Source organism: Phoenix dactylifera, chromosome 10 (genome assembly GCF_051530095.1).
Source record: "Phoenix dactylifera cultivar Ajwa chromosome 10, Ajwa_hap1_PhDact_Kaust_v1.1, whole genome shotgun sequence".
In the NCBI taxonomy this organism is placed as follows: domain Eukaryota; kingdom Viridiplantae; phylum Streptophyta; class Magnoliopsida; order Arecales; family Arecaceae; genus Phoenix; species Phoenix dactylifera.
Window position 1 is genome coordinate 31,294,452 of NC_143199.1, and position 25,259 is coordinate 31,319,710.

General features: G+C 41.3%; 2 protein-coding genes and 1 long non-coding RNA gene across 4 annotated transcripts; 1 reads left to right on the plus strand and 2 right to left on the minus strand.

Moving 5' to 3' along the window:
- The first annotated feature begins 3,937 nt into the window (after nt 1–3,937).
- On the plus strand, nt 3,938–8,241 carry LOC149752760 (uncharacterized). The gene is made up of 2 exons (XR_016396719.1): nt 3,938–5,537; nt 5,767–8,241. It is a non-coding gene; the product is annotated as an uncharacterized LOC149752760 (long non-coding RNA).
- A 5,826-nt stretch (nt 8,242–14,067) lies between these two features.
- On the minus strand, nt 14,068–16,669 carry LOC103707007 (uncharacterized). 2 transcript variants are annotated; one of them, XM_008791331.6, is made up of 4 exons: nt 16,494–16,669; nt 14,590–14,750; nt 14,362–14,510; nt 14,068–14,292 (listed from the first exon to the last, which is right to left on the minus strand). In XM_008791331.6, exons 1-4 carry the CDS (start codon nt 16,543–16,545, stop codon nt 14,205–14,207), a joined length of 450 nt encoding a protein of 149 aa, XP_008789553.1. In that variant the 5' UTR covers nt 16,546–16,669; the 3' UTR covers nt 14,068–14,204. The 2 variants fall into 2 exon arrangements, with proteins under 2 accessions (XP_008789553.1, XP_008789552.1); XM_008791330.6 differs by having other exon boundaries at nt 14,590–14,801; nt 16,494–16,665.
- A 1,117-nt stretch (nt 16,670–17,786) lies between these two features.
- On the minus strand, nt 17,787–24,846 carry LOC103707006 (cell division cycle protein 48 homolog). Its single transcript, XM_008791328.6, has 9 exons — nt 24,547–24,846; nt 24,270–24,435; nt 23,438–23,666; nt 20,171–20,937; nt 19,847–20,068; nt 19,682–19,753; nt 19,293–19,574; nt 18,839–19,198; nt 17,787–18,312 (listed from the first exon to the last, which is right to left on the minus strand). Exons 1-9 carry the CDS (start codon nt 24,579–24,581, stop codon nt 18,013–18,015), a joined length of 2,433 nt encoding a protein of 810 aa, XP_008789550.1. The 5' UTR covers nt 24,582–24,846; the 3' UTR covers nt 17,787–18,012.
- Nucleotides 24,847–25,259: the final 413 nt, after the last annotated feature.

Here is a 25,259-nt window from a genome sequence, read left to right on the forward strand (position 1 = left end):
CTTAATTTCTTTAATGTTATATGAAGTACTAAAGTTTAATTTTATATTCTTTTTTATTTATTCAATCCATATATAAAAAAATTAATTTTTATAGTTTTATCAAACCCGACTCATCTAATTAATCCGCCCCATCTAACTCCACCCATTTTGCCCTGTTCCAAAATAGGTGTACGATGGGTATGGATACATAGTTTCTAATCTTGGGATAGGTTCGGATAATTGCCATCCTACTCGATATATTGCCATCCTTAGGTGGCTTTGACCTCCCCAATTTAGAGAGAGAGGATAAGAAAAAGGAGGAGGTAAGATTCTTAGCTACAAGTTTTACTAGCTTTTCTTCAAGAATTAGCATCCACTAATTCTTTGGGTGGTTATAGATGAGCACACTATAGAAAAATAGAAAAAAGCCGACTCTTGGTTGCCGATGCTAGGGGATCAGATCCACAAGGTGGTAACAAAGGAAATAGCTTTAAGGATTAGTTTGTTCTGGATTGGATGTCGTCAAGGGGACCACCATGTGTTTTTTTGCTACTTACTTGTTTTGCATGAAAACTTGCACCTTACTAATTTGCATTCTACTGTATATTCGTAAATAAAATTTTATAGTTCTCTCATCTTTCCGCATTGTTTTTCCATCTTCTCCCCTGGGCGGTGAAGAGGCACATGCTTCGAGTCCAACCCTTGTTTTAACTTTTTATAGGTATCATTGAGGTAGGGAAGACTTTGACCAGTACACTTGAGTCCTTGTAATTTAATATAGGTCGGCGATCAGATCCCCACTTCCGTTCTAGCTTTTTAAGTAATAGTTCGTGCAGTATGTATGTACTCTCTTGGACTTTGTAAAGAATGTTTATAGAGGTTTGATGTTAATTTTATGCTCTGCACCGTGTGCATCACATGGCTATGCACCAAGCCGATCACCTCATCTTCTTATTTTGCTGATTGATGCACTGAAAGTAGATGAGATGATTGGTGTGGTGTATAATTTGCTCAAGTAGGTGCACTACTGCAGTCACAAAGAGGACCGTTGGCTGCAAGAGACCTAGTTTGATATATATGCAATCCATATATTAACTTGTTTGGGACTGGAGTGCTATCTAGTACTGTGGAGCAGTTCTACTGTCTCCTTTAAATGTGGTTGAACTTAATGAAACAAAAATATTGGCATGCTTAGGCCAGGCCAAATTCTCTATTTCAGGGGGGTTCAAGTATGAATGTAAAAAGTAGTTGCACCTCCTTGATCTAGCTGGTGAGTCTCATAATATTTGCCAACATCATCTCTAAGGGAGACATTAATCAAGCTCCTCCATTACAGTTGAGCCGTTCAACTTCTCAGCCGATGGCAAATGAAGGCTTGCAGTACGGTGCCGTGATCACATCCATGAAGGCGAGATTCTTCATAACCACTGGAGTTTCTGCGTAGGAGATTTTTTGTTTGTCCATGCAGAAATCAAAAGATTGCACTGAAAAATTTTACGGAGGTCCAAGTGAAGAGCAGGTTAAACCTTGGAAGTATAGTTTGACAATACCAGCTTTGCGTTTTCTCTCTCTCTCTCTCTCTCTCTCTTTGGAGAAGGAAAGAGGGAGAGAATTAGCTTGGCAGTTCATGACTTATCAAGAGATTGATGTTTCGCATATGGTTCCTTAGGTATCTCCAGGCATGGGACAAGCAAGCTTATTACTTAAGTTGTTGATAAGATTGTTAGTGCTCGAATGGATTTTTTAATCCATGACGAATATGCCAAGATCTAATATCCAAAGAATCAGTTCTGCACTCCATGTTTAATTAACTTCAATATGGACAATTTTCCCTGCAATGAGTTTGACTGGCAATGCCATTGGCGCTTTGTTATCTCTAGTCAAGCAAAGCATTATCCCTTTCCCACACAGAGAGAGAAAAAAAACTCAGGACAGTTGGGTTGGTGTCTTCTTGTGTGAAGCAAGAAATGGAAGCCCCATTGGGAGACGAGAGGCACCTTCTCTACTGAAAATGGAGTCCCGGAGCAGCTATTGGGGGAGCATTTGCTTAGGAGTCGGGATTCTTCCTTTTTTTTTTTGGGTGGAATTAAGGTAGGAACGGGTAACGGTCTTCACCTGTCTTCTTTGACTGTAGCTATAATTGGAAGATTGGATTTCTCTTGGGTTTTTTTTTTATATATAATACATATAAATCATACAACTTCAGTATAAATATATCCACGTAAGTCAGAAAATATAATAAGACAAATTCTAGTGCGAGTACATCCACGTAAGTTAGAGAATACAATAAGATGGAAAGAAAAGGGGTAGCCTCAAGTCTATCCTATAAACTATCAGAATGCTGAGCTACATAGGAGATAACCCGGTCAGTCGTCTTGTTCGCCTCCTAATACACATGATTGATTAAGATCATTTTTTTCCGGATGTTCTGCAACAGCAGATGCTCGCCATTTGCTCTCATCGGTTTCGAAATCTTGTTCAATAATGGATTAGAAAGGATTTTGATTTAAACTTTTTGCTCATTAGCATTTGGTAACTTGTCATGTACCGCATCATGCTACGCCTGAAAGAGCAAGTCTTAGTTTTCCTTACATGATGACAATCTCAAATAATCACTTTTATACTATTTTAATGGCTTTATTACTATAATAATCTTGTTATTTTACAAACATCAGATCACCATCTGACACCAAGAAAATATCAAAATTTATTGTTGGTTCCCTTTTTCAATAATGTTCAAGTATATATGCATCTATAATTTGGTTAACTATTAGATGACAATGCTATTGCTGTGCAAGTTATTATATGCTATTATAACAGCTACTAATAACTACAATGACAGAATGACGATATAACAAAATCATTTTATACTAGCTAGATTTTTCAGAAAACTATTAGCCTACGATAACATTTTATGAAAGCAAAAATATTGATGGAAATGTGCTATATACTAAAATAGCACACATCTTTTAACTGAAAAATTACCATGATGTTTGGAAGATACAAAATAAAGTATTTTATATTTAGGTTTTTTTTGTATATATACCTTTCTAAATATTAAAATTTACATAAATACTCTTCTAAAATTGATATTTGCATATATATCCTCATTAAACACTTGTTTTGTATATATACCTTTCTTTTTCTTTTTTTTTTCTTTTTTTTTTTTTTTGCGTATCTGCCCATGCCATCTAATGCCATTAAGAATTTAGCAATTTAGATTTGAAATAATGAAAATACCTTTAGCAGGTAAACATGCAAAAAAAAAGTTTATAAGGGTATTTATGCAAATAGCAATTTTAGAGAGTATTCATACAATTTCATATATTTAGAAGGGTATACAGGCAAAAAAAAAAATCTTAAATATTTGCATAGATACCCTTCTAAATATTAGAATTTACATAAATTTCCTTCAAATTGATAAATATTAGATATAGTAGTTATTATAAATGAAGAAGAATAAAATAGAATAATTTCATGATTAGTGAAAGAACTTCCATAAATCTTTTTGTTATCTAATTATCGAATCAATCTTTTCTTAAGCACTATTTTTATAGAAAACATTAAGGAGCAGGCATTAGACAAATCCGAGTGTTAAAACAGATTGAAATAAAAAAAATAAAATTAGAAGTTTTTGCATGTAAACCCTTCTAAATATATAAAATTGCATGAATATCCTCTCGAAGTATTATTTGCATATATACCCTTATAAATATTTTTTTTATATATCTATCCATTAAGGATATTTCAGTTATTTTTAATTTTAAACCGTTAATTTCTTGATGGCGTTGGATGGTGTGGGTATATATGCAAGAAAAAAGTAAAATAAAAAGTATATATGGAAAACAAGTATTTTATAAGAATATATTTGTAAATATCAATTTTAGAAAGGTATTTATGTAAATTTTAATATTTAGAAAGATATGTATAAATTTTTTTTTGTATTTTATCTACGACTTAATGAAATAATTGTCTTCCTGCCTTACAAAAGATCTACAGTTGTTCACTGGGGGGAAGGAGAAACTACAGCTGCAAGGAAAGGAAGGAGAAACTACAGCTGCAAGGAAACAAGAAGCGTGCGTGGACCCATCGTAAGATGGGGGCTGAAATATCACCACCCAGATCTGCGGCTCAATTTATAAATACCCCTGAACTTCTCCCTCTCGCTATCCCCCTATGATCTATCCATCCTCCTCTCTCTCTCTCTCTCTCTCACTGTCTCTCTGTCTCCCCATGCTCTCTCCTTCCAGCCACTCAGCTGCCTTTTCTGGCCATCCTTGATTAGATGACCATGGCTTTTTAGGTGGAGACATGTCAGATCTCGGGCGGAAAGTGAGGATCCAGCCGGTTCTTGGCCGGAATCAGGCAGCCTTCTTCTCTTATATTTCGCTCTAGTCGTTTGTTATCCTTCTTCTTTTACTCCCTGTATGATCCCTATTATTATTTTGAAACGTATCTATCTGTTCCTAGTCCTCGGTCTCTCCAGAAGAGGTGAGGGGAGAAAATAATAACTTCAGGACTTGGATCTCCTTGTTCCTTGGATTTCGGTGGCGGCGGCACCATGCAAGCTAGAATCCGGACTTTTGTGGAGGTTACTGCACGACTGGACTGGATTCTTGTGTTCATTAGTTGTGCATAGAATAGATGGAATAGATCTCATTTTTACCTTCTTGTTGCTGCCATCTCTTCTTTTGGACCAATATCCAGACATAGACTTTGGCTTTTATTGACTTTTATTCTCCATCTCATTTGGATGCAACGCTACTGCATGGGTTTGGACGGAAACAGTCGGTGTTTGCGGGTGTAGCATCATCAAGATTCACATGGGCTGGGCGATCCGAGATCGTGACATGGTCCCAAATGGGAATCCTGATGATGCTGCATCAGCAATAAGCGACTATATATGCGATCTGGAAGAAGATGCTGCCTCCACTGCCATTCTTTACCCACTCCACCGAGGTTGGATTTCTTTATGTCCTTCTTGTCATATAATTATTGGGACTGTTTGTTTGTCTATAGGAGTACTTATTCCTTCTTGTTTTTAACTTCCTACCTTACTGCCGGAGTATAAAGAGAATAACCTGATTTTTTGCTTTGGAAGAGAATAACCTGATTGATGGAGTATTTAGAATGGGTATTTGAGGCTTGAGATGCTATGCCCTCAGCAAAGTAGATTAATTGCTAATCCTGCAAGATAAATTCCAGGTTCTCACTATTCCCTTGAGCTGATTTGTGTTATATATTTTTTCCTATTTTCGGTAGAGATTCAAATGCGTTGTCTATGAGAATCACAATATGATTCCATCGTTTTAGTCCACGAGTGGAGGATGGATTTTATATAAACCTTGCCTATAATTTTATGCTTGATCTTTCTATGAATAAGTTGTGCTTATTTGGTGCCAAAGTTTTGATTCTTTAGGTTGGTTGCTAGCTTCTTCTTCATTTGTGGCCCTTTGGATGTTAGCTTTTAGGGAATCAAGGAGAGAATATCATGGAGGAAGGGTGATGCTACATGAGGCAAGGGCACACTCCCAGTGAGTATCCATCCACTACTGCAGGTAATATAGCTGATCCAGTATCACCACAGTTTGGTTTCATCTCTTGGTGGCCTTGAATTTTTATTGAAATATATGTTGCATCAAGGGAAATTTTATTGAAGGAAACAAGAAGGGCCAGAGACCTGTTATGCCTAATTTGTTAGATGCTGGCATTCGGCTCCGGGAACTTTTTTTCAGTGAACTTCTTGAGGTTAATTTTTCACAATGATTGAGTTAATTAATCCTGCAGATGGATTATTGGGCTCTGCAGCTTTGGCGTATGAACCCCATCAAGCTAAGGAACATCATAAAAGGAGAAATAGGTTTCTCTTGATCTTCCCATTGTGCATTTCTTTTTGATAAAAGGGGAGGAATAACCCACCTAAGCTTTTTGTCTAAGAGAATGAGAGCTTGCAAAGCATTTAATTTTCCTGCTAAGAATGATTCCATGCCCTTCTTGCTTTGTAGATCAAGCATACTACATTATTGCAATGATAATCCCACAGATATATATATCACCATTGATCATACTTTTAAGCATGCATCCATTGCTAGATTGTTGAGCGTCGGACTGCAGGCTTATCGAGCTGTTATCGACTGTCATTTCTTAATGATTGGATGATGGGTTGTCCAATCTTTAATTGCATCAAAAGAATATTTGTTTCCGGGTTTCCTTGTCTATCTGTGAAACTTCTAGTACATCTGCAAATGATAATACGGGTTATATTGGATGAATGGTCTGGTGATCCTTTTGGATATTTGTATTTCTGTAGCAGTGGACACCTTAAAAAAAGATTACTAATTTTTTTACAGAATTTGAATCAATCAGAGTGACAGATTCCAACTTATATCTAAGATTTAAGTTATGGGGGGAAAAAAAAGAACTTGAATGTGTTCAAGAGATCAATATAACGGAACAACAAATAAGTATTCCAATCCGTTGCATGTATATGCATGGTTGTATAGCTACAAGTTTTGCGGGCATATAAGTTGCATTCAAGAATGCAATATTTCATCCTCTTGAATATGTGTGAATTCCCATTGACAAGTTTCGAGTATATCGGCCGCTATTTCTTCTACTTCTTTTCTAGCTGTACTATTTCATCCTCTCTTTTCATTGTTTGTTCTTTTTTCAGAAAAACAAAAAGAAAAATGTAGTCAGACAAGGTGCAGGAAAATCATTTTTGAGCCTTCTGAAAGAGCTTATCAGTGGAAGAAAAGACTTGAGACATGGAAATGCCCTTAGAATGAAAGCAACAAAGAAAAAGAAGGGCAAGGCAGGGTTTACCATTAATTAGTTAACACTTATCCATGACACATGCACATGCACCCAGCATAAGGTATATCCATTTTGCTAATACTTGTATGTAAGGTGGAGGGACCCCTCAGGACATCTTACAGAGAGGTGTCTGTAAAGTGAATTCCACCCCTCTTCTTCACGTATAAATTGACTCTGAATATATACAATGGAAGCATGCACACTCGGCCTCTGGAACATTTTTTTGTGTGTTTAAAATGCTTTATACATTCTAACACATCATATTATGTATGTTAGAAATTATAGTAACTCAATTTCTCAAAAAACAAAAAGAGAGACATAACAGTAACTCAAACATACACATATACCTTTGTAACTGTTCACTTAGTGCATAACATATGCTCCTCTCTCTCTCTCTCACTCACACACACACACACACACACACACACACATGCACCGGACTGGAATTAGTTTGGTCTTCATATAAGTTCAGATGCTTACTTTTTAGGACTTCATGAATTGCACTTAGTTCTGCAAAGTGATGTTCTCCTTTAAGGCACTGCAAGTAGTTTTAAGAAGAGTGTCCTTAGAGGACCGGTACTTTTGATGCAGACTGACATTTACACAAAAAAAAAAACCTGCATGCCTGCAATGCTACTTTGTTCTCTTTGATATTTCTTTCCATTGCACACCTAAAGCTCTCAACTGGTCGGTCCTAATAGGATTATACTTGACATTGCTGACTTCTTTAGTCAATGAGCTCTCCCTAGAATATTTTGATCGAGGATTTGACAAGATTTTTTGTTGCTGGAAATTGGACCCGGGGGCTACCACGAAGCCAGGACAGGGGGAGGAGGAGCTCCGCTACCGGAAGGGCGGACGGTGGCGCGCCGGCCGGTGACGTCCTCCTGGAGGGGTGTAAGTCCTGCAAAAAGCCGGTGGTCGGGCTCCCCGGCGCCGGCCCTCCGATGCTTAAGTCAGAGGGGGCCAATATGTGGAGAGAGCAGGGGAGAGAGTATGTGGAGAAAACAGCAAGAACATTTGGATAAGATAAAGAAGACGAAGAGGATGATGTCCTCCCTTGTGTCTGTGTTTTCCGGCGGGTTCAGTCCCGGGGATCTGTTTCCATTTTTTTGTTGTCCTCTTCCCCTTGGTTCTCCCAGGTTCCCTTTTATAGGAGGGAATTACGTTACCTGGGAGGTAACCGGGGGATTTGTCCCTGTCTGTGATAATTGGGCACGATTTGGCCCATTTATGGCATAGTGGAGAACGGGGCCGAATCAGACCGGAACCAGGGAGTTGTCACGGTCGATCGGACCTGTTGGAGTGGTTGAACCGCCGGCCGTAGCGGGCCTGGGGTCTGTGGATGGTAAGTGCATTTATTACCGAATGAACCGGCGGCCAGGTAGAGCCATACGCTCTGATGGTTCAGTGATCCGGAGATCGTCTTGGGCCGTGTTCATTAAATGCCTGAGTGCATCGGAGACTTGAGGGAGTCTCATGCATTAATGGCAGGTCGTGCCGAACGCCTGCGGAGATCTTATGTCTTGATGGCTTGGAGATAGTGGCAAGTCGCAAGCCGTAAGAGTTGTCAAGTCCCTTAGAGGGTTAGGTGGAAATTGGATATTTGGCTAAGGCATGGTCTCGGCCTGCTGTGCTCGGCCTTCTGGTCTCGGCCTTCTGGTCTCGGCTCTCTGGTCTCGGCCTTCTGGTCTCGGCTCTCTGGTCTCGGCCTTCTGGTCTCGGCCTTCTGGTCTCGGCTCTCTGGTCTCGGCCTTCTGGTCTCGGCTCTCTGGTCTCGGCCTTCTGGTCTCGGCTCTCTGGTCTCGGCTCTCTGGTCTATGAGCTCGAGAGCGGAAGAGCCCGATCACTTAGGATGAGCTCGAGAGCGGAAGAGCCCGATCACTTAGGATGAGCTCGAGCTTGCTGATGGATTTGGGTGCTATAATTACATTTGTGGGGTGGTCCATTTTTCCACCAACACTACCCCCCGACTTCCGAGTCCGAGCTGCTTTTTGGCTCGGGCGAAGGAAGTAGTTCAGTCATCGATCGTCCTGGTGCTGTGAGCGTTCTTACACCAAGGCGACTGAAGACGCTTTTTCTGCTCGGAGTCCGTTCTTTGGGGACGTCGGCAGAGAAGAATCCAAGTAAAGATAAATGAGAATGTAAAGACATTAAATGAATGGGTACCTTGTACCGTGTGCGTCCTTGCGCCGAGGTGACTGAAGACGCTTCTCTGCTCGGACTCCGTTCTTTGGGGGACGTCGGCAGAGAAAAGTCTAAGAATAAAATAATGTAAAGATATTAAATGAATGGGTACCTTGTACCGTGTGCGTCCTTACGCCGAAGCGACTGAAGACGCTTCTCTGCTCGGACTCCGTTCTTTGGGGACGTCGGCAGAGAAATCCAAAAATAGAAGAGCGGGCTGAGCTCGTTGGCTGAAGACGATGGAGCACGAGCCGAGCTCGTCCGGTCAGAGAGGACCGCTAACTCATAGCCGATGGAGCACGAGCCGAGCTCGTCCGGTCAGAGAGGACCGCTAACTCATATTCGGGGAGCACGAGCCGAGCTCGACGGTGGAAGCCGATGGAGCACGAGCCGAGCTCGTCCGGTCAGAGAGGACCGCTAACTCATATTCGGGGAGCACGAGCCGAGCTCGACGGTGGAAGCCGATGGAGCACGAGCCGAGCTCGTCCGGTCAGAGAGGACCGCTAACTCATAGCCGATGGAGCACGAGCCGAGCTCGTCCGGTCAGAGAGGACCGCTAACTCATAGCCGATGGAGCACGAGCCGAGCTCGTCCGGTCAGAGAGGACCGCTAACTCATATCCCGACGTCTCGGGCGTCCCTATAGCCGGGGCATCCCGACGTCTCGGGCCATCCCGACGAATCGGGGCATCCCGCTGTGGCAGGGCATCCTGACCGTGGTCAGGGTAGGAGAACGAGCCGAGCTCGTTGGCTAACCTGAAAATAGATAAAATATTGAATTTATTTGAAGCCAAAGTGGCGTCCTGTACCTTTTGGAGATATTTTAATAACTCTCGAGCTTCGAGGTCCCTCAGGACTTGGTTCGGCACCGGCCTTCTTTGGCTTGATTTTTTAGGTGTTTTGCGCTCGGGTTTCTGAGCTCGGTCTGCATGAGCTCGACGGGGGCTTCAGTGATGGCGACGCTCTGAAAGGGGAGCAATGTCGCGGGCGCCGTCCCAAGGACTTACGCCCGTAAGGAGGGAGTACATGCTGGTTTCTTGCTTGCTGCCGGAAGACAGAAGACTTGGAAGGATAATGGGATTTAATGGGGCTGTACCCTTTGTCACAGAGGCTTACAATCCCATTTTAAAGCTCCATAACTTTCCTTCTCCAAACCTCAGCTTTTATTTCTCTTTCCCCCCAACTCGTTGACGTGAGACTTGGACTACTACTTCTCACTGGTTGCCCCCACATACGTCGTTGCAGCGGGAGCCATGCCTGATTCGAGATGGCTCGGGAGTCAGGAGAAAGTTTCTTCCTCTGCTTCACATGATTCCGTGGAGGCGGCACAGGAGGGGCCTCCACTTGTTGCAGGCTTTGGGCTGCAAATAGCTAGCGCTTGGACTTGCTGCACAAGCGCATCGAAGTGCTCGAGTTGGACTTGTGGAACTTGATCTACCGGAGATCTTGATGGTGAATTTTGGGCTGAGCGTTTGGGACTTGGAGCATGATACTCGAAGGGGAAACCCGCTTGTAGGGGGCTCCGGTTGAACTGGAGCCGGAGGAGGCGGTGCCGTTGGGATGCCCCTGGGTTGCAGGCTTTGGACAGCGGTAGCCAAGGCCTGCACCTGTTGTACCAGGGCATCGAACTGCTCCGGCCGAACTTGATGAACTGACTCGGTCGGAGGTGATGAGTTTCGGACGGAACGCTCCGGGCTAGGTGGAGGACGTTGAGAGGCATTGGAAGCCCCTTTGCTTCTTAGCTTCATGGCAGCGAACTCGGTCCCTTCCTCTAGCGCCAACTGTTGCTGGAAATTGGACCCGGGGGCTACCACGAAGCCAGGACAGGGGGAGGAGGAGCTCCGCTACCGGAAGGGCGGACGGCGGCGCGCCGGCCGGTGACGTCCTCCTGGAGGGGTGTAAGTCCTGCAAAAAGCCGGTGGCCGGGCTCCCCGGCGCCGGCCCTCCGATGCTTAAGTCAAAGGGGGCCAATATGTGGAGAGAGTATGTGGAGAAAACAGCAAGAACATTTGGATAAGATAAAGAAGACGAAGAGGATGATGTCCTCCCTTGTGTCTGTGTTTCCCGGCGGGTTCAGTCCCGGGGATCTGTTTCCATTTTTTTGTTGTCCTCTTCCCCTTGGTTCTCCCAGGTTCCCTTTTATAGGAGGGGATTACGTTACCTGGGAGGTAACCGGGGGATTTGTCCCTGTCTGTGATAATTGGGCACGATTTGGCCCATTTATGGCATAGTGGAGAACGGGGCCGAATCAGACCGGAACCAGGGAGTTGTCACGGTCGATCGGACCTGTTGAAGTGGTTGAACCGCCGGCCGTAGCGGGCCTGGGGTCTGTGGATGGTAAGTGCATTTATTACCGAATGAACCGACGGTCAGGTAGAGCCATACGCTCTGATGGTTCAGTGATCCGGAGATCGTCTTGGGCCGTGTTCATTAAATGCCTGAGTGCATCGGAGACTTGAGGGAGTCTCATGCATTAATGGCAGGTCGTGCCGAACGCCTGCGGAGATCTTATGCCTTGATGGCTTGGAAATAGTGGCAGGTCGCAAGCCGTAGGAGTTGTCAAGTCCCTTAGAGGGTTAGGTGGAAATTGGATATTTGGCTAAGGCATGGGCTCGGCCTGCTGTGCTCGGCCTTCTGGTCTCGGCCTTCTAGTCTCGGCTCTCTGGTCTCGGCCTTCTGGTCTCGGCTCTCTGGTCTCGGCCTTCTGGTCTCGGCCTTCTGGTCTCGGCTCTCTGGTCTCGGCTCTCTGGTCTCGAGAGCGGAAGAGCCCGATCACTTAGGATGAGCTCGAGAGCGGAAGAGCTCGATCACTTAGGATGAGCTCGAGAGCGGAAGAGCCCGATCACTTAGGATGAGCTCGAGAGCGGAAGAGCTCCATCACTTAGGATGAGCTCGAGCTTGCTGATGGATTTGGGTGCTATAATTACATTTGTGGGGTGGTCCATTTTTCCACCAACATTTTTGAAAGAGACTTGCATTTTGTATTTACTTGGAATTTATGCTCTTAGAATCTTGCGGGTCAGATTTGACCAATATTAGCTTTTTCTAAGAAAAAAAATAAGGAAGCTCATGTTGGTATTTTCCGAACCAAAAGCCATAAAAAGAGACCTTAGAGGATAATTGATTAGAAGGAACACTTTATTACAGCTCATACCAGCTTGTCATTCATGTTACTCCCAAAGGATTGGACTTGAAAGGGCCATGGTACTGCATGCTTTCAGATCTCTTTAAATTTACCTCCTTGTCGCTGGATTATTATGAATTCAGGCTTTTGATCTCTCAAGATGATGTTTATTTTAAGCATGTTGTTATCATATACTACTATGACAAATCTTTATTTGGTTCATTAATCTTCGGAACAAAACACCCACCAACTCCAAGTTAATTTGTGAGCCAACTCGCCCGGCGACAATATGAAAATCTTTTACATACTTCTTTTGTTTGAGACCATAATCTTTCATGTCGCTCCTTTTTTCTTTTGGTTTGCTTGCGTTGCTTTGCCGTGGTTATTAGTACAAAGTAGCTACAGTGTTTAGCTTTAGTCTGTAAGCATTGCATGTGAAGGCGCAGGCCCTCGTGGGGGCTACAGACTGCTGAACCATGTGATGTTTCTTTGAAAACTCAACAAGAGCAGCTAAGCTCATGCCCGTGTAGTAGTAAATAAAAGTAAGCTAAAGATATTTTCCACACACTTCCTTTAATCTTTTACTCTTTCCGAACCACTGCTAAGTAACCTTGTTTCACTTGTTTTTCTTTAAAATGCACATATAAATTTATCCAGAGTTCATGTCAGATACTGCATTCGCCAACAGTAATGTTTGCTATAAGTTTTCCTGCAAAAAATATGTTTGAATACATATACGTTCTTACCTCCAAAAAAAAAAAGAAGAAGAAAGATTGCATGTACGCCTTTTTAAGATGCAGTATAGTATAGCAAGTCCAATTAAGAGGTATTATTGATCAATATTCTAGAAAGTTATGCATTAGTTTTTTCTGCTTGGATGCAATACAATGTATATCTAGTATACATTTTTATTTTTCCTTTTATTATATTTATATGATCATATTATCTACTTATAATTGAATTACAGCCGAGTTTGTTAATGCATTTATCATTGAGAGGCATATTTAAATAAGCCTCTTGTTCATCATAGGGAGTTTATTATTATTGTTTTTATTTTTTACAAACTGAGCAATGCTAAATTAATCTCACAAACAACCATAAGAGTCAGAAATAGTGTCCGAGAATCTCTAGAGCCTGGAATGTGTCTTCCATGCTGTCGCCATCGCCATTTCCATTGGCCAGGTGATTACCCAGAATCCTCTCTTTCATATTTTATTATTCTCTTTCGTAGCCTTCTCATATCTTGTAAGAAATATGCTCAGGATAACCCAATTACTGCTTCTCCCTCTACTCCAGTCTATGCTACCTTATTTATTTTTGTTTTCTTGTTGCATGAATTCATATTGTTTAGGCTTGGCACTTGGATTTGTGATATTGCCAATTTAATATGTGCCATGGAGGAATTGCATGTTGGGTTGGAGTGAAGAACTTGGATCGTCTTCAGTTATCCACCGGCTGCTGTGGATGTGAAGGTTATGGCAGTGGATATATTCTTTCTTCTCCGACCAAGTTCAGCTTGGTTTTCAGCAGGTCAGGTTGCATCTCGGAGAATATGTCGGGCTATCGGCAGCAGAGCCAGAGCGGCAACTACCAACAGCAGGCAACACTTTCCTCTTCTTCGTATAAAGGAAGTAAGAAATGGAGTTAAGAAGAGAGGAGCCAGAGTGCTTGATGATGTTCGGGTAAGGACAGTGGTTTGAGAATGAATATGGGATCTTTCAGGAACCAGATGTTAACAGGAAATAATATGAAAGTATGATTCTTTTCTTGGGCAAAATAAATTATGATGATATGTTTGCTTTCCAAGTAGTGTCAGGTTTTTGAGGAAGGAAGATATCCTTGCATGTGTAATGAAGAGGGTCTTGTTAAACTTTTACAGGAGACATAAAGCAGGACCAGCTAGAAACAATGTAACCTACATGCTGTATATCATAAATCAACAATCCATCCACTTCACATATCTTTTTGCTTGGCAAAGAAATTTTTCAAATCCATTGTAATTTGATGTTTTACAGGGCTGTCATGCATAGGATATATATGTTCACAACAAACACACGATCGAGACTATAGTACTTGGTTATAACCCAATCTGAAGAGGCTTACCAGCTTACTCTCCCAGTCCCTCCACACGTACGACAAGACCGAGCTGAAGAGCATTTCGAGCAGTAACTCCATTTCTTTGGAAGCCTGAAGAACCAAAACAGGTATGAGTTTCATAAGCATGCTGTGTGGAGGACAGTGAAAAGTCTGGCATACCCTGCAGTGTATCGAGTGGCCATGTTCTTTGCAGCCATTCTTGCCTTCTCAGCACTGTCTTCTGACAGTTTCTTAAGTACAAATCCCTCTCCATTACATTCAGCACAAATACCAGAACCAGCACAATCTTCGCAAATTTTTAAAGAGCTCTGCCTAGTTGATAATGTAGTTAGGGAAATAACAATGCAAACAACAGGATCCATGTTACATGATGATCAGAGAACACACCACGGTGGGGTCAGAAGCTTTCTTTGTCCTTGCAAGAAGTGCCGCTGCAGCACTCACAGCAATGGCAGAAACTATCACTGATGCAGCAGTTTCAGGTAATGCAGAGGACACCAGGTGATTTTTTTGTGTCCTTCCGTGTGAATTAAAGTGAAATGGAGACCCTGTAGAAGGATTGTTGGCACCTTGTACCTTGAAATTTGAAATTATAATGGCTTCAAGGCATAAATATTATTATCAGGAACAAGTACAAATTAGTGGAAAAAATTAAATTAAGTGCAAAAGTCTGAAAGAAATTCACTATGAAAAAAAATCCATAAGAAAGATATCAAAACATAAACAAGATATATACTTTTGAAATCAAAAGTTATTCTCTTACATGTTGGACTAACTGAAGTGAGTACGGTTAAAAGAAAAGGGCCATCTTCCCTTGTACTCAATGTATCCATGATCCAAGGGCAAGACCTAGATACATTCATACAGCCACTTACCTGCAACGCCTCTATACCCACATCGTCAAACTTGTTCTATTTCTGTCATATTCAATCAAGACTGTCCTTGCTTCAATTAATTCAGCATCAATAAATCAATAATTCCTTGTATGATGGTTTTTATATACAAACCTCTTTTTTTATTATTTTCAGAAAAAGGATAAAAAATGTTCTTTGTTTAATTCTTGTGCTGCATTTGGAGTTGTTTTTATTTCGTTCTAGGATGATCCTAACTTTTTGGGCATCCGGGCATGTTTGGTTAAGAAGAGTTGGATTTTGGAATAAGAATTTAGTTGGGGGAAGTCCGATTCCCATTCCGATTCCGGAGGGGAATAAGAACACCCCAAACCCCCAAAATTCAATTCCTACTCTTTCCTAGTATGCAAATCACATTCCAATTCCGATTCTTATCCAGTCACGAATTAAATACGTCGGAGGATATGGCCATTCCGATCCTCATTCCGATCTATTCCGATTCCGATTCCAGTCGCGAACCAAAAGCACCCTAATAATATATGGTTTCCCTGCTACTGTGACAGAACATATATTACACCCATTTCCAGCCCACGAAACTTAGGTAAAACCAGATGAAAACATTAGCAAGTTCAAGCTACCTAGGCATGACCAAAGAAAAGTCAAGAAGTTGCAGCAGCTACCTTTTTTTTCTCCTCTATTGCAACTAATCCTACTCATTCTAGTCTGAGTCATGGACCATCCAATTTACAAAACATAGATATATAAAAAGTTTATCTTTCTTAATAACCTTTCTTCCATGATTCCAACTACCTTAATCTTCTAGAATAAACTTGTCCTCCTCACTCCAATCAGATCATGAAAAAAACCTGCTCTCCCATCCCATCCCCAGCACACAACTCTTGAGTTGCATCCAAGTGACTCCCTCTCTTCCTGGTCCCACTTCAATTAAGAAGCTCCATTGCTTCGCATCATTTCTCCTCAGCTTCAGCATACAGCGTCGAAAACCTCTCCGAACTATATATTATAACCCATCGGAATCTCAATACCTGCATTCCCGAGAAAGAATAATTCGAGAATAAGTCTACTTTGAGATGCCAACGGGAGGGATAGGTAACGCCCAACTCCCCTCGGTCTCGCATTATATCGATCGTATCGCATATGTCGAGAGACGGGCTTCACCAAAATCCGGCAAACTATGCGTGTTGACGTCGGAAAGGCCAACAAAGAATTGAACATGAATCAAATTCCAGAAACACAAACAAAAGAACAAAATAGAATCCAGCAACGATCTCAATTAGCATTAACGGTTCAAATTATCAGATAGAGCCAAACAAAAGAAGTACCAATAAGAATCGAGAGGAGGAAGGAGGGGCACAGAATATCGAGGCGTTATCGAGAAATTCATCTAAAAAAGTTAAGTAGGAAAGATTAGCAGAGTACCCCTTTTGGGAAAGCAATTCGTTGATGGGGCTGTCGGTGGTCGGAGCACCATTTCGATAGCAGGAAGAGAAGGGTGGGAGCGTTTAGCCGCCCACCTCTCGTTCACCGTCGAGGTGATAAGAACCGGAAGTCCGCGCAGGAAAATAGTGCTACGTGTCCCCGGAAGGGCTGTAATGGCAAAATCGACCGGGTTGGCACGACTTTTAGCGACATTTTCGGGTTATAAGTACAAAGCATTGTACCAAGAACCAGCAGGCTCTTAACGGGCCGGATCTTCTGTACGCCTCGGACTGGGTTCCTTACAATACCTGGGCCCGTCATTGGTTGGGACAAATCATGGGAACGTATTTGACGCTGGGTTATATGCGCATGGCAGTCAAAGAAGACAGCCTCTTTTCTTTTCTTCTCTTTTTTTTTTTCTTTCTTTTTTTTTTTGCCTGAAATAGATGGTTTATATATATTTAATTTGGATACATTCAAAAAAATCAAAATACAGCAAATTTCAGACCAAAACTGCACTTTGTTCGATAACCTACTCTATTTAATGAAGAGGTCTCAGGTTCAAGTTGATAGCTTGAAGAAACTTGGACTTGTTTGTCTTCCCTGTAACGGCAGACATACAAGAAGCTGCGTTGTTGTTATTTAATGTGGAATCAGCGACTCTTTAACTAAAACTTTTCCGACCATGTGATACTCTAATTTAAATTGATTTCTCCATTGCTGAACCCCAAAACCTACTCTTGTCCCACCCTAGCACCCCCAACAAATAATAATAATAATAAGAAGAAGAAGAAATCTCCATTCACAAGCATGAAGTGGGCATCTAAGGAACTCCATGATTTTCAGATCATACTAGCTGTAAGAATGTCAGAAGCTCTATGACACGATCTGGATGACATTGTCCCTTCAATTAACTTCGTCTAGTGCACTCGACTTTACCAAAGTTATGCAACTGAAAAATCAACTGGCTGGAGACTTGAATCATGGCACGCTAATTCATACAACCAACATTAGCTGAGCTTTTCCATTTGCTCTCAATGACAGTATCACTGAGCGAAAAAGCGCCAATCGGACCTCGTTTCAAAAGGTTATGGCTCGGAGCTAGTTACCGTCCATCGATAACAGTATGTGCTACTACCTTATGGGCCAGATTCAATATATCACTTGTTCTAATCTCAGACTATTGAGATGCATGAGCATTTGAAAACAGGAAAGCATCGAACAAGTCTTAAAATTAGAGAAGAATATGCAGCGAGATAGTTATGACTTCATAAATGCAAAAAACAAAAACAATTTAAGCTACTAAAATCTGAAATTTCGGCATTGAGTTTTGTAGGGCACCAAAGGCCATATACATCGTAAACCGAAGAATTTCTGTTAAACTCCATTCTAAATAGGCCAGTTAAGTCCTGAATCCGTTGCCCCATAAGCCATCCTAACATATTAATAATTGAATAAGTAGTTGCAACATTTAACAAAAGATAAATGGTAGAACGGTGCGTGACTGCATGTTCATAATTTAATTGTATAGATCATCCTCATCAGCGCCAGCACCTGACGTAGCAAATGGATCAGATCCAATAGTCCCAGCACCTGTGTCCGACTCAGTTGAGAAGCGGAATTCGCTTCCAAAGCCCCTCGATTGCTGCAAAGTTTGCGCAAAAGCCTGGTATTTCCGTATGTCAGCATCACTGACACTCCTTCGGGCAAACTTCATTGACTCTTCGAAGTGAACAGCTTTGATCTCTGCAACTTCATCAGCATCATCTTCCTCCATAGCCTCTGGATTTTCGCTCCTCTTCCTCTCCCTTTCAATATCCTACAGCATTCAGAGAGGAGATAATATTAACTCCCATAGACGGCTTCAAAGTTTTATGCATGGACATCCGTTCAAAAAACACAATGGTCTTTTGCATATCCGGCCAAGAAGTCAGTGAACCAGATTACAAGGCTGAGAAGTTAGAAGGTCACCTAAATATGTTCCTTCCATGAGCGAGAGAGAGAGCGAGAGAGAGAGAGAGAGAGAGAGAGAGAGAGCAAATAGATAGGATCAAAAAGGGAGAATTGGAAATGGGATAGTGTGAAGTAATTGCAGGATTTCATGGGACGGACTAGGAGGAAAACAATGCAACATAGGCAGCAAATTAATGGGATAAGGCTGGTTTTCTAAGTATAACGTTCCACATAATCAGAAATACTTAGTATCAGGTGCATCATGCACAAAAACCTGAACCGAAAAAAAAAGAGAGAACAGGAAAATGCAACTTTAATCGAACTGATTACGTCAAGAAGTCCCCAAAAAGCATATGAAAGTTGCTCTAATTAGACCCAAGGCTGAAACTTACCTTCTCAATGTTTTCTCTAATAGCATATTTGCAAGCCCGTTGGCAAATCTCAGTAATATCTGCCCCACTAAAGCCTTGAGTGTACTTGGCAAGAGCCCCCAGGTCCACCTCTTTTGCAACAGGGGACTTCCTTAGGCAAGCTTTAAATATCTGGTAACGAGAGGCTTCGTCTGGGAGGGGGATATAAATTAACTGGTCAAGACGGCCTGGCCTGAGCAATGCTGGATCTATGATGTCAGGCCTGTTGGTTGCCCCGATGATAAAAACAGTTTTCTTGGCAGACATGCCGTCCATCTCTGTCAACAGCTGATTGAGAACCCTATCAGCAGCGCCTCCTGCATCTCCAACACTGCTCCCTCTCTGCAATACCACAAAATATAATAATCAAAAAATAAAAAGAAAAAGAATAAAAAGTCAGAAACCAGTTAATTGTTATATACATGTCAAAACAAACCTGAGTAGCAATGGAATCAAGCTCATCAAAAAAGAGGACGCATGGTGCAGACTGGCGAGCCTTGTCAAAGATTTCTCGAACATTCGCTTCACTCTCACCAAACCACATAGTCAAAAGTTCAGGACCCTTGACACTGATAAAGTTTGCTTGGCATTCATTAGCAATTGCCTTGGCTAACAAGGTTTTCCCACAACCAGGAGGTCCATAGAACAGGACTCCCTTCGAAGGTGACATGCCAAATTTTTCGAACTTCTCAGGATGTTCAACTGGATATTGAACAGTCTGTTTAAAAAAGGAAAAATGGGGAACACAAACCAAAAGAAAAGAGCATTAGTGAGGAACTACAGCATAATCACTAGAATGACTATAAGATCATTTCTTCTACACACCTCCTGCAGTTCCCTCTTGACATTCTCGAGACCACCAATATCATCCCAGCTGACATTGGGCACTTCAACAACCTGCTCATCAAAGGAAACAAATTGTTATTCAGTCATATTAGTACTCGCTTAATTATTGCAGATGCTGGGAAACAAAAAGGGCAACGCACTTACTGTTTCTCGGAGTGCAGACGGATTACTGGTTCCAAGAGCAGTCTTGAAATGTTCATTGGTGACAGCCATAGAGTTCAGTATCTCAGCATCTATGCTTTCATCTTCTAAGTCAATGATGTCCATTTTCTCCCGTATGCACTGAAGAGCAGCTTCTGTGCACAAAGCAGCCAGATCAGCCCCGACATACCCATGCGTGTCCTTGGCAATTCTTTCCAAATCAACCTGTATGTGCAATAGAACATCAATCACCACCATGAACTCAAGAAAAACTTTGAGAAAAGGATGAAAAACTGTGAAAAATTAAGGAACAATCAATGGTCTTACATCTTCAAGAAGCTTCATGTTCTTTGTATGGATGCGAAGAACTTCCAGACGTCCAACTTCATCTGGCACACCAATGTCAATTTCCCTATCAAACCTCCCAAACCTTCTGAGAGCTGGGTCGATACTGTTGGGCCGATTGGTAGCACCGATGACAATTACATGCGCACGAGATTTCAAACCATCCATCAAAGTCAAGAGCTGAGAAACAATACGCCTCTCAACTTCTCCATGGGTTTTCTCCCTCTTAGGAGCAATGGAGTCAATCTCATCAATAAAAATAATTGATGGTGCATTTTTTTCAGCTTCTTCAAAAGCCTTCCTAAGATTGCTTTCACTTTCTCCAGCTAGTTTTGACATAATTTCAGGGCCATTGATACAGAAGAAAAATGCTCCAGTCTCATTTGCAACAGCTCGGGCTATGAGTGTCTTCCCAGAACCAGGAGGCCCATACAGCAAGATTCCTTTTGGTGGTTTTACACCAATAGACTTGAAAAGTTGAGGGTGCCTTAGTGGAAGCTCAACTAATTCTCGAATCTGAGCCATCTGCTTTCGGACACCACCCACATCATCGTATCCTACCTCATTAAGTCTTTCCTCATCCTCTCTTTTCACAGGTTCCCCCTCACAGAAGATCTCTGTGTCTGGAGCAACAACACAATACTCGGGTGGGTCGGTTTCTATAACCTTAAATTCTACACTTCGCATTCCACCTCTAACAAGAAAAAGATCCCCTTTCCTTACAGGGCGATATGCCTCCAGAAAATATGCTGCAACACATATGGGAAAATAAAAGGTCAAGATAAAACATCTAGCAAGTACAAAAGGTCCGTGAATGCTACCAACATATTTTCATTAAGAAGGAATGATAGTGATTGCACAATGCATCCAGCAGGACTGCAAACTCCCAAACAAATATCATATTCATATAGTGCTATACAGTACTTTCAGAAGAGAGATACACAATGCAGAATCGCATTAACTAATGGGTTGAAGCAAAAAAAAAAAAAAATGCAGATGGCTGTGACCAATGTTATGCCCAGATATTGAAAAATACCAACTAGTACTCATTTCAAATAAATGATGCCTTGTAAATCAATATAAAATCACATTCAAATTCTTACAACTTTGTCCTTTTTACGTAAAGGGGGAGAGTAAAGGAAAGAATTAATCTCACATAAGGTTCTAAATTCTAACTTACTAAAACTGCAATTCACCTTGTCCAGACCTGAAAATGAGAAATCTCGCCCCGCCCCACCCCCCCACCGGTGGTTACTCACAAGAATTCCTATATCACTTAATCCCTAAAAGCATATTAATAGTGAAAGAACATTCAAATGAAGCTTGAGAAAGTTATTTGGTCAGGCAGGCAATAAGTACAGTGTAACATCTCATAAAATATTGCATACTACTCAACCAATAAATGGTTTCTAACAGACAGAGTGAAAAATGTTTAATTACAGTAGAAAGAGAAATCCTGGAAATCTTCTCCATGATCCCTCAACAAATAACATAATCAAAGTTTTTGGTCATTTCTAGCTTCCCAAGAAGAGCAGTCAACAGAATATGCTGTTTATATCCTTGAACTGTTCTTCTAGATTTCAAAGTTGAGTCATAAGTTATTTAAGATTATAGAACATAAAATAATAAAGGAAGAACTAACACAAGCTCCTCTAAAACATGCAACTTCCCTTGCACATGCAAGATCAAAAGCATCATTAAAATTTTCTTTGGCCAATTATTGCAAAAAGTGAACGCAAAACCCTCACAAAAGAATTCATCCTACTATGTGTAATTTTATCTCAATTAGAAGGTCAAAAATTAGAAAAAGAACCTTTAAGATAGGTGATGCACCAGGAAAAGAATAATTATCAATCATCACTAACAAGTTACACTAGACAGTATAGGATCTTAAGATTCAACTAATAATAGAAAACCTTGGAGGACAGAATACATTAATAAAATTTATTTATTCAACATCTTAACTCAACGACAAGATATGCACAGAGATTCTCCTTACTCCTACCTCAGCCAACATATCTCCACCTTCAGGATAGAATAAATCACTGTGGTTAGTTCTACAACTATTTATGATAATTTTTTCTTTCCTTTCCACTGCGTGCCATTTAAAAGTGTTTTACCTCACTATGTCAACTGTTGGTGCCATTCCCACCCTTCCATTAGCAAACTCATTAACAACTTGCAACAAACATACCTCAACATGCTCATCTGCATTGCCATCATTTTATGCGCAAAGGTTATCCTCACCAGTCATTCAGCACCTCTCTCATCTTCAAAACTGGCATTCAGTTTTATACAGATATTCGAAACTGAATATAACCTAAGTTACATCTGCAAATTCTTTTAGGTAGCAAGACAGTTTGTCTTTGTGAAAACAGAAGTAGATATCTAGCTTAGAAGTTGGTTCCACTCAAATGAATGCCATCATAAACCACCGAATAAGCATTGCAAATTTACTTGAGATGTGCCAGTTCTCTCATCAACACAAATTACTATAGGCAATTACTCCTCCCTCCCATATAACCACTGAGCTATGACAAATTTAGGGAAGTGATTGCAAAAGGAATCAATATCTAAAGCAATCTACCTACAGTCAGCAAGTTACGACGGTATATAAGAAAATCATATTTGACGCTCAAAGGCTTTCATGCACTATATAGTGGGAAGATTTCTTCTTTAATAGTATTTTAGCATGCCTTCTATGCAAGACAACACAAGCAACAATGGGGTGCAACGTCCCCCTCAAATCATCTACATGTTAGCTCCCTGTACTGGTGAGCACCATTGGAGCTCCCTGATCAAATTAACAGGTTGGACCAAATATTTCACAGGGGGAGAGGATGTTTGCACCATGAAAGGCATGCATAACCGCACAAAAGTTGGATTTTTTGATATAAGTAATAACAATCATTGTAAGAAACCATACTGACTCTGCTCTGCTGAAGGAAAAGGCACTGCTCCTTCAAAAGGCTAAACAATTAGTAGATAATAGCAGCCAATATAAACTTGTACATATGATCATATCAGATATGCAAGTCAAAAGCAAAATGCAGGCCGTGCATTGATGCAGCAGCATTCTAAATACCATAGAGCTGATTAAATGAAATTCATATAATAATTCAATAACAATAACCATTTGAAGTCAAAATTATCAAGCAAGTCTTTATAAAAAAGAAAAAAAAAATTGAATGATTTTGAACTTAGAAAGAATATAAAATAGATCGGCATGATATGGAAAATTAAACTTACGCTTCAAATATGCATCAAACAAGTTCCCTGTAACACCTTCAATGGTATCATCTATGGGAAGAATATGGACACGCTTCCCGTACTTCACATCCTGGCACTGATGGACAGAAACAACATCACCAAGCCTAACCCTGAGATTTGATCTAACAACTTTGTTCATCCTTATCTTAGGCTCTTCACACGCATCATCAGCAAGTGCGATGCAAATAGTATCTTTCCTTTTCTTGCCCTAAAATTATTCAATTAACAAGTAAAATTTAGACAGTCGCACCACAAAAGCAAAACTCAGAAACAAATATATCAAACAAAATTCATTGATCTTTAAATTTCCTCAAAAATTTGAAGGATCCCGTATCATACCACAGATATCTGTAAGTCTTGAAAAAATTGAAAAGCTATCCGTGGTATGTCCCGTACCACAGATATTGTGAGTTTTGAAGCTTGGAAATTTAATCGGAAATAAAGACACTAGAACGAAACCCTAATTCCCAGAAGAGATGAAAGAAAACATGCGATTTTTCTATAAGGCGAAGGTCTCTATAACTGAAAACTCAAGATCCTAAAAAAACCCATCTTTCTTCAGCTATCCCAAGAAGTGGTGATGAAGGCACAAAATTTATAGATCAACAGATCCAACTACTAACGAAGGCATCAACAAAAAAAAATAAATCTGATCTTCCGAAAATCTGACAGATTCGAACCTCTGCCCACGAAATACTTCCTTAACTCCATCACAAAACCCTAGATTTCCAATACCCCAAAAAAAAAAACAAAGAACAATACCTTTAAGAATTTTAAAAATAATAATAACCACAAAGAATAAAACCGCTACCTTCAGCAGGATCGTATCGCCACGGAAAAGCTGCAGCTTTTCCATCGTCTCTGGGTGCAAAGAGACCACCGAATTGTCGTCATTGACAGCCTCGTCCACGATCAATCGATTCGCGGCCTTCTTCCTCTCAAGAATCGCAGTACTGAAATCCCTCTTCGTGCCCTTGCTGCGATTAATTTAACGATTTTTTTTTTAAAAAAAAATGAAAACTCATGAATCAAAGCCCTAACCCTCAATAAAGGAACCCAAAAAGACAAATGAAATAAAAAAATCTTACGAATCGGAAGAGGCGGCCTCGCCCTGATTCGCCATCGAGGAGAAGAAATCGATGCAGGGAAAGAAAAATATATGGGGTCGATGGGCAGCAAGGAGATCTCCAGGTATTTATTTATAGAAGCCGAAGGGACCCGAGGCCCGGGATACTTTTCTTCCCGGTTGGACTTGGACTCCCCTTGCTCTCAAAGAAAGAATCTCACCCGTTGGATGAGCGCTCCTAGTCCTAGTATGAGATCTCCGTGGCCTGATGGCCTCCCCTCCCCACAGCTGAGCCACTCGCAGTCGAGAACGGATTTGGTTTGACGTGGGTGGATCAGGGCCGTTCGTTTTTTTGATAATACATAAAAGCTGTGCCAAAACTAGGGGTGGCAATCGGGTCGGGTCAGGCATAAACAGGTCGGGTCAAATACAGGTCGGGTCAGAAAACTATAAATCTGAATCCGACCTGTTTATTAAACGGGTCAGGAATTACAAACCTGAACCTGACCTGTTTATTAAACAGGTAATCCGACTCGACCCGTTTAACCTGTTTAATAAACAGGTAACCTGTTTACCCAACCCGACCCGACCTGTTTAACCTGTTTGTCCAACCTGACCCGTTTAATCTGTTTAGACCTATTTAATCTGTCCAACCCAACCTGTTTAACCTGCCCAACCTGACCTGTTTAGACCCATTTAGACCCGTTTAACCTGTTTAGACCCGTTTAACCCGTT

Bases quoted from the DNA above. Each gene is read 5' to 3' on its own strand.
- LOC103707007 (XM_008791330.6), bottom strand. From the start codon at position 16,545: ATGGTGCTCCGACCACCGACAGCCCCATCAACGAATTGCTTTCCCAAA. The intron at 14,802-16,493 runs GTACTCTGCTAA...TATGCCTTGAAG, and splicing joins GAATTGCTTTCCCAAAAGGG to CCATTATAATTTCAAATTTC. The intron at 14,511-14,589 runs GTGTGTTCTCTG...TCAACTAGGCAG, and splicing joins AAGCTTCTGACCCCACCGTG to AGCTCTTTAAAAATTTGCGA.
- LOC103707006 (XM_008791328.6), bottom strand. From the start codon at position 24,581: ATGGCGAATCAGGGCGAGGCCGCCTCTTCCGATTC. The intron at 20,069-20,170 runs GTAAGACCATTG...TTGCACATACAG, and splicing joins ACATGAAGCTTCTTGAAGAT to GTTGATTTGGAAAGAATTGC. The intron at 19,754-19,846 runs GTAAGTGCGTTG...TTTGATGAGCAG, and splicing joins CGTCTGCACTCCGAGAAACA to GTTGTTGAAGTGCCCAATGT.